Below are 10,173 nucleotides of genomic sequence, written 5' to 3'. Positions count from 1 at the left end.
GGGGTCTCTAGGGGGTCCCGGGGGGTCTCTGAGGGGTCCCAGGGGGTCTCTGGGGGTCCTTGGGGGGGTCCTGGGGGGTCTCTGGGGTGTTCCCGGGGGGTCTCTAGGGGGTCCCGAGGGGTCCCGGGGGTCTCTGGGGGGTCCCAGGGGGTCTCTGGGGGGGGTCCCTGGGGGGGTCCCGGGGTGCTATAGGGGGTTCCCAGGGGGTCTCTAGGGGGTCCCAGGGGTCTCTAGGGGGTCCCAGGGGGTCTCTGGGGGGTCCCGAGGGGTCTCTGGGGGGTCCCGAGGGGTCTCTGGGGGGTCCCGGGGGTCTCTGGGGGATCCCGGGGGGTCTCTGGGGGGTCCCAGGGGGTCTCTAGGGGGTCCTGGGGGGTCTCTGGGAGGGTCCCAGGGGTCTCTAGGGGGGTCCCGAGGGTCTCTAGGGGGTCTCTGGGGGTCTCAGGGGGTCCCGGGGGGTCTCTAGGGGGTCCGGGGGGTCCCGAGGGGTCTCTGGGGGGGGTCCCGGGAGTCTCTATGGGGGTCTCTAGGGGGTCCCAGGGGTCTCTAGGGGGTCCCAGGGGGTCTCTGGGGGGTCCCGGGGGGTCCCGGGGGGTCCTGGGGGGTTCCCGGGGGGGGTCCCGCCCCCACTCACGGCGCCGCCGCGGGCTGGGGGGTCCGGGGGGTCCTCGCGGGGTCCTCGGGGGCGCGGGTGTCGGTGGCGGGGCCGGGGCGCCCCGTCGCCGGGGGCGGGTGGGCTTGTGGCGGGGCATGACGCGCCCTATGACATCAGCGCTGACGTCACGCCCGCGCGCTCCGCCGCCCGCCGCCGCCGATTCAAACCGGCCGCGCCGTTACCGCGCGGTGGCGTCACTTCCGGTTCCGCACGCACTTCCGGGTTCCCCCCCCCCCCCCCCGGCTCCGGCCGCTCTGCGCCGCTGGAGGCCGCGACTCGATGGTGCCGCCGCCCCCCCCACCCCGGGGAGGGGGGCTGGGGAGGGGGCGGGTCCGGCGCGAGGTCATTAGCATAGATTTGCATATCGCGGCGTTTATTGGTGGAGACAACGCGGCCCAGGACAGCCCCGGTATGGCCAGTATCAGCCAGTATGGCCAGTATCAGTCCAGTATGGCCCCAGTACAGCCCCAGTATGACCAGTATCAGCCCAGTATGGCCCCAGTATGACCCCAGTATGACCAGTATGCCCCAGTACAGCCCCAGTATGACCAGTATCAGCCCAGTATGGTCCAGTATGACCAGTATCAGCCTCAGTATAGCCCCAGTATGACCAGTATCAGCCCAGTATGGCCCCAGTATGACCAGTATGACCCCAGTACAGCCCCAGTATGACCAGTATCAGCCCAGTATGGTCCCAGTATGACCAGTATCAGCCTCAGTATAGCCCCAGTATGACCAGTATCAGCCCAGTATGGCCCCAGTATGACCAGTATGACCCAGTACAGCCCCAGTATGACCAGTATCAGCCCAGTATGGTCCCAGTATGGTCCCAGTACAGCCCCCAGTACAGCCCCAGTATGACCAGTATGAGCCCAGTATGGTCCCAGTATGACCAGTATCAGCCCCAGTACAGCCCCAGTATGACCAGTATCAGCCCAGTACAGCCCCAGTATGGCCAGTATCAGCCCAGTATGGCCCAGTACAGCCCCAGTATGACCAGTATGGCCCCAGTACAGCCCAGTATGACCAGTATAAGCCCACTATGGTCCCAGTATGGTCCCAGTCACCCCCAGTATGACCAGTACAGACCCAGTATGGTCCCAGTCAGCCCAGTACAGTCCCAGTATGAGCCCAGTGTGACCAGTATCAGCCCAGTACAGCCCCAGTATGACCAGTATCAGCCCAGTATGGCCCCAGTACAGCCCCAGTATGACCAGTATTGCCCCAGTACAGCCCCAGTATGACCAGTATCAGCCCAGTATGGTCCCAGTACAGCCCCAGTATGACCGGTATCAGCCCAGTACAGCCCCAGTATGGCCAGTATCAGCCCAGTATGGCCCCAGTACAGCCCCAGTATGACCAGTATGGCCCCAGTACAGCCCCAGTATGGCCAGTATCAGCCCAGTATGGCCCCAGTACCAGCCCAGTATGGCCCCAGTACAGCCCCAGTAGGACCAGTATGGCCCCAGTACAGCCCCAGTATGACCAGTATAAGCCCACTATGGTCCCAGTATGGTCCCAGTCACCCCCAGTATGACCAGTACAGACCCAGTATGGTCCCAGTCAGCCCAGTACAGTCCCTGTATGAGCCCAGTGTGACCAGTATGGCCCCAGTACAGCCCCGGTATGACCAGTATCAGCCCAGTACAGCCCCAGTATCAGCCCAGTATGATCCCAATATGGTCCCAGTCACCCCCAGTATGACCAGTATGAGCCCAGTACAGTCCCAGTATGAGTCCAGTATGAGCCCAGTACAGTCCCAGTATGGCCCCAGTCATGCCCAGTATGAACCCAGTATGTACAGTATGATCCCAGTATGACCAGTATGGCCCCAGTATGGCCCCAGTCAGGCCAGTACAGTTCCAGTATGAACCCAGTATGACCAGTATAAGCCCAGTATGGTCCCAGTATGGTCCCAATCAGCCCAGTGCAGTCCCAGTATGAACCCAGTGTGACCAGTACAGCCCCAGTATGGCCCCAGTCACCCCAGTATGACCAGTAGGGTCCCAGTATGGCCTCAGTCACTCAGTCCCAGTGCCTCCCAGTGTCTCCCAGCACAGTCCCAGTGCCTCCCAGTGTGATCCCAGTGCCTCCCAGTACAGTTCCAGTGGCTCCCAGTGCATCCCAGTGTGATTCCAGCGCCTTCCAGTGTCTCCCAGTGCAGTCTCAGTGCCTCCCAGAGTCTCCCAGTGCAGTCCCAGTGCCTCCCAGTGTGATCCCAGTGCCTCGCAGCGTGGTCCCAGTGCCTCGCAGCGTCTCCCAGTGCAGTCCCAGTGCCTCCCAGAGTCTCCCAGTGCAGTCCCAGTGCCTCCCAGTGTGATCCCAGTGCCTCGCAGCGTGGTCCCAGTGCCTCCCAGCGTCTCCCAGTGCAGTCCCAGTGCCTCCCAGTGTGATCCCAGTGCCTCGCAGCGTGGTCCCAGTGCCTCCCAGCGTCTCCCAGTGCAGTCCCAGTGCCTCCCAGTGTGATCCCAGTGCCTCGCAGCGTGGTCCCAGTGCCTCGCAGCGTCTCCCAGTGCAGTCCCAGTGCCTCCCAGTGTGATCCCAGTGCAGTCCCAGTGCAGTCCCAGTGCTTCCCAGTGGCTTGCAGCATGGTCCCAGCGGCTCCCAGTGCTCCCAGTATCTCCCAGTGCAGTCCCAGTGCCTCCCAGTGTGGTCCCAGTGCCTCCCAGTGTGATCCCAGTGCCTCGCAGCGTGGTCCCAGTGCCTCGCAGCGTCTCCCAGTGCAGTCCCAGTGCCTCCCAGTGGCTCGCAGCGTGGCCCCAGCGGCTCCCAGTGCTCCCAGTGCCCCCAGTCAGAAGGGGCAGCCGTGGGGCCGCAGGGTGTCCAGGAAGCGGCGCAGGGGGCGGCTCTGGGGGGGGGGCGGCAGCTCCTCCACCCACCACTGGGGACCCAGCACGAACTGGGGGCTGGGGGGGGACAGGGGGGGACAGGGGGGGGACAGGGGTCACTTGGGGACACGGGGGGCATGGGGGGGACATGGGGGGCATGGGGGTGACAGGGGGGGACAGGGGGTCACTTGGGGACACTGGGGGACATGGGGGGGACATGGGGACAGGGGGTCACGGGGGGGACAGGGGGTCACTTGGGGACACGGGGGCATGGGGGGGACATTGGGGGGACAGGGGGGGACAGGGGGTCACTTGGGGACACGGGGGGACATTGGGGGGCATGGGGGGGCTGGGGGGGACAGGGGGTCACTTGGGGACATGGGGGGCATGGGGGGGTACGGGGGGACAGGGGTCACTTGGGGACACAGGGGGACATTGGGGGGCACGGGGGGACATTGGGGGGACAGGGGTCACTTGGGGACACGGGGGGACATTGGGGGGCACAGGGGGGACATGGGGGGCACGGGGGGCATGGGAGGGACATTGGGGGGGACAGGGGGTCACTTGGGGACATGGGGGCTGGGGGGGACATTGGGGGGGATATGGGGGACAGGGGGTCACTTGGGGACACTGGGGGGACGGGGGGGACAGTGGGGGACGGGGGGACACTGGGGGGACACTGGGGGGGCACGGGAGGGACAGGGGTCACTTGGGGACACGGGGGGGACACTGTGGGGGCACAAGGACATGGGGGGGACAGGGGGGCACTGGGGGGACAGGGGGGGACAGAGGGGGACAAGGGGGGCATGGGGGGGACACCGAAGGGGACACAGGGGGACCTGGGGGCACTTGGGGACATGGGGGGGCACTGGGTGGGGGGGGTGACACACAGGGGTGTTGGGGGTGTTGGGGTGACACAGGGTGACACAGGGGTGATATGAGGGTGACACGGGTGACACACAAGGGGTGACACAGGGGGTGACACAGGGTGACATGGGGGTGACAGAGGGGTGACGGGGGGTGACAGGGGGTGATGTGGGTGACACGGGGGGGTGACACAGGGTGACACAGGGTGTGACACAGGGGGGTGACACACAGGGGGTGTTGGGGTAACACAGGGTGACACAGGGTGACACAGGGGGGGTGACACACAGGGGGTGTCAGGGTGACACAGGGGTGATATGAGGGTGACACACAGGGAGTGTCGGGGTGACACAGGGTGACGGGGGGTGACACACAGGGGGTGTTGGGGGTGTCACAGGGTGACACGGGGTGACACAGGGTGACACAGGGGTGACAGATGGAGGTGTGGGGGTGACACAGGGTGACAGGGGGGTGTCACAGGGGGTGTGGGGGTGACACAGGGTGATGGGGGGTGACAGACGGGGGTGTGGGGGTGACACAGGGTGACGGGGGGGTGACACACAGGGGGTGACACAGGGGTGACACAGGGTGACGGGGGTGACAGACGGGGGTGTGGGGGTGACACAGGGTGACGGGGGTGACACACGGGGGGTGTCACAGGGGGTGTGGGGGTGTCACAGGGGGTGACACAGGGTGACAGGGGGGTGACGGGGGGGTGACACACAGGGGGTGACACAGGGGGTGACACACGGGGGGTGTCACAGGGGTGTGGGGGTGACACAGGGTGACAGGGGGGTGACACACAGGGGGTGTCAGGGTGACAGGGGGGTGACAGGGGGGTGTCACAGGGGGGGTGTGGGGGTGTCTCACCGTCCGGGGGTCTCGGTCTCCAGCCCCTCCCCCCCCATCAGCAGGAACCGGCGGGGGGGGCGGAGCCTGAGCGGGCAGACGGGGCGGGACAGCAGCTGGACACGCGCCCCCGGCGCCGCCCCTGCACCGCACCAGTCACCACCAGTACACACCAGTCACCACCAGTGACCACCAGTATGCACCAGTAACCACCACCAGTCACCACCAGTCACCACCAGTCACCACCAGTATGCACCAGTGACCACCAGTGACCACCAGTAACCACCACCAGTCACCACCAGTCACCACCAGTCACCACCAGTACACACCAGTAACCACCAGTCACCACCAGTGAGCACCGGTAACCACCACCAGTAACCACCAGGCACCACCAGTATGCACCAGTATGCACCAGTGACCACCGGTAACCACCACCAGTCACCACCAGTGACCACCAGTAACCACCAGTATGCACCAGTGACCACCACCAGTAACCACCAGTAACCACCAGTATGCACCAGTATGCACCAGTATGCACCAGTGACCACCACCAGTCACCACCAGTATGCACCAGTATGCGCCAGTGACCACCGGTAACCACCACCAGTCACCACCAGTAACCACCAGTGACCACCAGTATGCACCAGTGACCACCAGTCACCACCAGTCATCACCAGTCACCACCAGTACCCACCAGTAACCACCAGTCACCACCAGTCACCACCACCAGTATGCACCAGTACACACCAGTGACCACCAGTAACCACCAGTCTCCACCAGTACGCACCAGTGAGCATCAGTAACCACCAGTGACCACCACCAGTCACCACCAGTCAGCACCAGTAACCACCAGTCAGCACCAGTACACACCAGTCACCACCACCAGTCAGCACCAGTCAGCACCAGTACACACCAGTAACCACCACTGGTCAGCACCAGTAACCACCAGTCAGCATCCCAGCAAAATCCCAGTGCCCCCCAGTACATCCCAGTGTCCTCCCAGCATAGCCCAGTCTCTCCCAGTCCATCCCAGTCTTCCCCCAATCCCCTCCCAGCCCCTCCCAGTGACTCCCAGCCCCTCCCAGTGCTCCCAGTCCCACCTCCCAGCCCCTCCCAGTCCCTCCCAGTGCTCCCAGTGCTCCCAGTCCCACCTCCCAGCCCCTCCCAGCCCCTCCCAGCCCCTCCCAGTGCTCCCAGTCCCACCTCCCAGCCCCTCCCAGTCCATCCCAGTGCTCCCAGTGCTCCCAGTCCCACCTCCCAGCACGGCCTCCAGGATCTCCACCTCGAAGGCCAGGAAGGGCCCCACCTCGCTCTGGGACCGGGCCTGGACCACCAGCACTGGGGGGGCAGGGGGGTGACTGGGAGTTACTGGGAGTCACTGAGGGGTCAATGGGGGTGACTGGGGGGGTTACTGGGGGTCACTGGGGGTGACTGGGGGGTGACTGGGAGTTACTGGGGGTCACTGGGGGGTCAATGGGGGTGACTGGGGGGGGTTACTGGGAGTTACTGGGGGTCACTGGGTGGTCACTGGGGGTGACTGGGGGTGACTGGTGTCACTGGGGAGTGTTACTGGGGGATCCCTGGGGTGACTGGGGGTCCCGGGGGGGGTCCCAGGGGGTCTCAGGAAGTCCCAGGGGGGTCCCAGGGGCCCCAGGGGGTCTCAGGGGGTCCCAGGGGGTCCCAGGGGGGGTCCCAGGGGGTCTCAGGGGGTCCCGGGGGGTCCTGCGGGGGTCCCGGGGGGGTCCCAGGGGGTCTCAGGGTGTCCCAGGGGGTCCCAGGGGTGTCCCAAGGGGTCCCGGGGGGTCTCAGGGGGTCCCAGGGTGTCCCAGGGTGTCTCAGGGGGTCCTGGGGGGGTCCCGGGGCGGTCCCAGGGGGTCTCAGGGTGTCCCAGGGGGTCTCAGGGGGTCCCGGGGGGGTCCCGGGGGGTCCCAGGGTGTCTCAGGGTGTCCCAGGGGATCCCGGAGGTCCCAGGGAGTCTCGGGGGGTCCCAGGGGTGTCCCAGGGTGTCTCAGGGGTCCCAGGGAGTCCCGGGGTGTCTCAGGGGTTCCGGGGGGGTCCCGGAGGTCCCAGGGTGTCCCAGGGGGGTCTCAGGGGTCCCAGGGGGTCTCAGGGGGTCCCAGGGGGTCCTGGGGGGGTCCCGGAGGTCCCAGGGGGTCCTGGGGTGTCCCGAGGGGGTCCCAGGGGGTCTCAGGTGTTCCCAGGGTGTCCCAGGGGGTCCCAGGGGGTCTTGGGGGTCCCGGGGGTCTCAGGGTGTCCCAGGATGTCCCAGGGGTCTGGGGGGGTCTCAGGTGTTCCCAGGGGGTCCCGGGGGGTCCCGGAGGTCCCAGGGGGTCTCAGGGGGTCCCAGGGGTGTCCCAGAGTGTCTCAGGGGTCCCAGGGGGGGTCCCGGGGGTCTCAGGGTGTCCCAGGGGGTCTCAGGGGGGGTCCCGGGGGTCCCAGGGTGTCTCAGGGGTCCCGGGGGGGGTCCCGGGGGTCCGTGCCCCTCACCCGTGGCCGCCCTGGGGCTGTAACAGGCGAAATCCAACCGATCGTCCAGCGTCTGGTTCCTGCGCCGCAGCCGCGGGCACCCGCCTGGGGGGGGGGGACAGGGGGGTTGGGGGGGTCTGGGGGATTTGTGGGGGTTCGGGGGGCTGGGAGGGGGCAGGGAATGGGGGCTGGGGAGGGGGTGGGGGGGGTCAGGGGGCTGGGGCTGGGGGGAGGGGTCTGGGGGCTCTGGGGCCACCCGCCTGGGGGGGCAGGGAATGGGTCAGGCTGTGGGTCAGGGGGTGCTGTGGGTCAGTCTATGGGTCAGGGGTCTCTATGGGGCATGGGTCTCTCTATGGTTCAGGGGTCTCTGTGGGTCAGGGGTCTCTATGGGGCAGGGGTCTCTGTGTGGGTCTCTGTGGGTCAGTCTATGGGTCAGGGGTCTCTCTCTGGGTCTCTCTGGGTCTGGGGTCTGTGGGTCAGGGGTCTCTGTGGGTCAGGGGTCTCTCTCTGGGTCTGGGGTCTGTGAGTCTGTGGTCTGTGGGTCAGGGGTCTCTGGGTCTCTGTGGCTCAGGGGTCTGTGGCTCAGGGGTCTGTGGGTCTGGGGTCTCTGGGTCTGGGTCTCTCTGGATCTGGGGTCTGTGGGTCAGGGGTCTGTGGGTCTGGGGTCTGTGGGTCTGGGGTCTCTCTCTGGGTCTGGGGTCTGTGGGTCTGGGGTCCCTGGGTCTGGGGTCTCTCTATAGGTCTCTATGGGTCTCTGTGGCTCAGGGGTCTCTGGGTCAGGGGTCTGTGGGTCTGGGGTCTCTGTGGGTCTGGGGTCTGTGGGTCAGGGGTCTCCCCATGGGTCAGGGGTCTCTGTGGGTCTCTGTGGCTCAGGGGTCTCTCCCTGGGTCTGGGGTCTGTGGCTCAGGGGTCTGTGGCTCAGGGGTCCCTGTGTGGGTCTGGGGTCTGTGGTTCTGGGGTCTCCCCGTGGGTCTGGGGTCCCTGGGTCAAGGGTCTCTCTGGGTCAGGGGTCTCTGGGTCTGGGGTCTCCCCGTGGGTCTGGGGTCTGTGGCTCAGGGGTCTCTCTATGGGTCTCCCTGGGTCTCTGTGGGTCTGGGGTCTCTCTCTGGGTCTCTATGGGTCTCTGTGGGTCTGGGGTCTCTGGGTCTGGGGTCTCTCTATGGGTCTCTATGGGTCTCTCTGGGTCTGGGGTCTCTGGGTCTGGGGTCTCTGGGTCTGGGGTCTGTGGGTCTGGGGTCTCTCTATGGGTCTCTCTGGGTCTCTCTGGGTCTGGGGTCTCTGGGTCAGGGATCTCTGGGTCTGGGGTCTCTGTGGGTCAGGGATCTCTGGGTCAGGGGTCTCTCTGGGTCTGGGGTCTGTGGGTCTGGGGTTTGTGGGTCAGGGGTCTCTCTGGGTCTGGGGTCTGTGGGTCTGGGGTCTCTCTGGGTCAGGGGTCTCTCTGGGTCTGGGGTCTGTGGGTCTGGGGTCTGTGGGTCAGGGGTCTCTCTGGGTCTGGGGTCTGTGGGTCTGGGGTCTCTCTATGGGTCTCTCTGTGGGTCTGGGGTCTCTCTGTGGGTCTCTCTGGGTCCCTGTGGGTCTGGGGTCTCTCTGTGGGTCTGGGGTCTCTGTGGGTCTCTATGGGTCTCTCTGTGGGTCTCTCTATGGGTCCCTGTGGGTCTGGGGTCTGTGGGTCTGGGGTCCCCCCGCCCCCCGGCCGCACCCTGGGCACAGACGCAGATCCCGGGGCTGCAGAGGGCGGGTCCCGCGCTGCTCCGCTGGGGGGCGCTGTAGAACACGCGGCAGCGCCGCTCTGCGGCCGGGCGGCGTCAGCGGGACGCGCCCCCCGCTGGCCACGCCCCCTCCCTCGGCCACGCCCCTTCCCGGCCCCGCCCACCGAGCCCGCGCCCCGCCCCGGCCACGCCCCCTGTTGGCCCCGCCCCCTTTCCCCGGCCCCGCCCCCCCCCCCCCCCCCCCCCGCTGACCCCGCCCCATTTCCCCGGCCACGCCCCCTGTTGGTCACGCCCCCACCCCCTGGCCCCGCCCCCCCGCCCGCCCGCGCCCGGCCCCGGCCCCGCCCACCCCGCCCCACATCCCCCCCGCCCAAACCACGCCCCCCCCACCCCCATCTACCCCATATCTGCCCCCCTGCTCCCCATCTGCCCCACAGCCCCACCCCCACCTGCCCCCCGGCCCATCCCCCCACCCCCCATCTGCCCCCATCCCCCCACCTGCCCCCCTGCCCATCCCCCATCTGCCCCACACCCCCCATCTGCCCCACAGCCCCCCCACCCCAACCCCCAGCCCATCCCCCCACCCCCCATCTGCCCCCCATCCCCCCACCTGCCCCCCCTGCCCATCCCCCATCTGCCCCCTGCCCCCCATCTGCCCCCCCCACTCCACCCTGCCCCCCACCCCCCAATCTCCCCCCCACCCCACATCCCCCCCACATCTACCCCCACCTGCCCCCCATCCCCCCCATCTCCCCCCACCCCACATCCCTCCCACATCCCCCCCATTCCCATCCCACCCCCTCAT

At 67.3% G+C, this 10,173-nt stretch overlaps 1 protein-coding gene across 1 annotated transcript; it reads right to left on the bottom strand.

The window, feature by feature from the left end:
• Positions 1-1,004: 1,004 nt before the first annotated feature.
• LOC311204415 (complement C4-like) lies at positions 1,005-9,448 on the bottom strand (the record flags this gene model as incomplete). Its single annotated transcript, XM_084280844.1, has 5 exons — positions 1,005-3,558; positions 5,215-5,335; positions 6,448-6,531; positions 7,681-7,764; positions 9,359-9,448. Coding segments are annotated over 5 exons (494 nt in total), but the record flags the coding sequence as incomplete, so codon positions are not given.
• Positions 9,449-10,173: the final 725 nt, after the last annotated feature.

This window comes from Gallinula chloropus, assembly GCF_964237585.1.
Source record: "Gallinula chloropus genome assembly, contig: HAP1_SCAFFOLD_810, whole genome shotgun sequence".
Lineage (NCBI taxonomy): Eukaryota > Metazoa > Chordata > Aves > Gruiformes > Rallidae > Gallinula > Gallinula chloropus.
The sequence above is the reverse complement of the archived record's forward strand: the minus strand, read 5'-3'. Positions and strand labels throughout refer to the sequence as shown.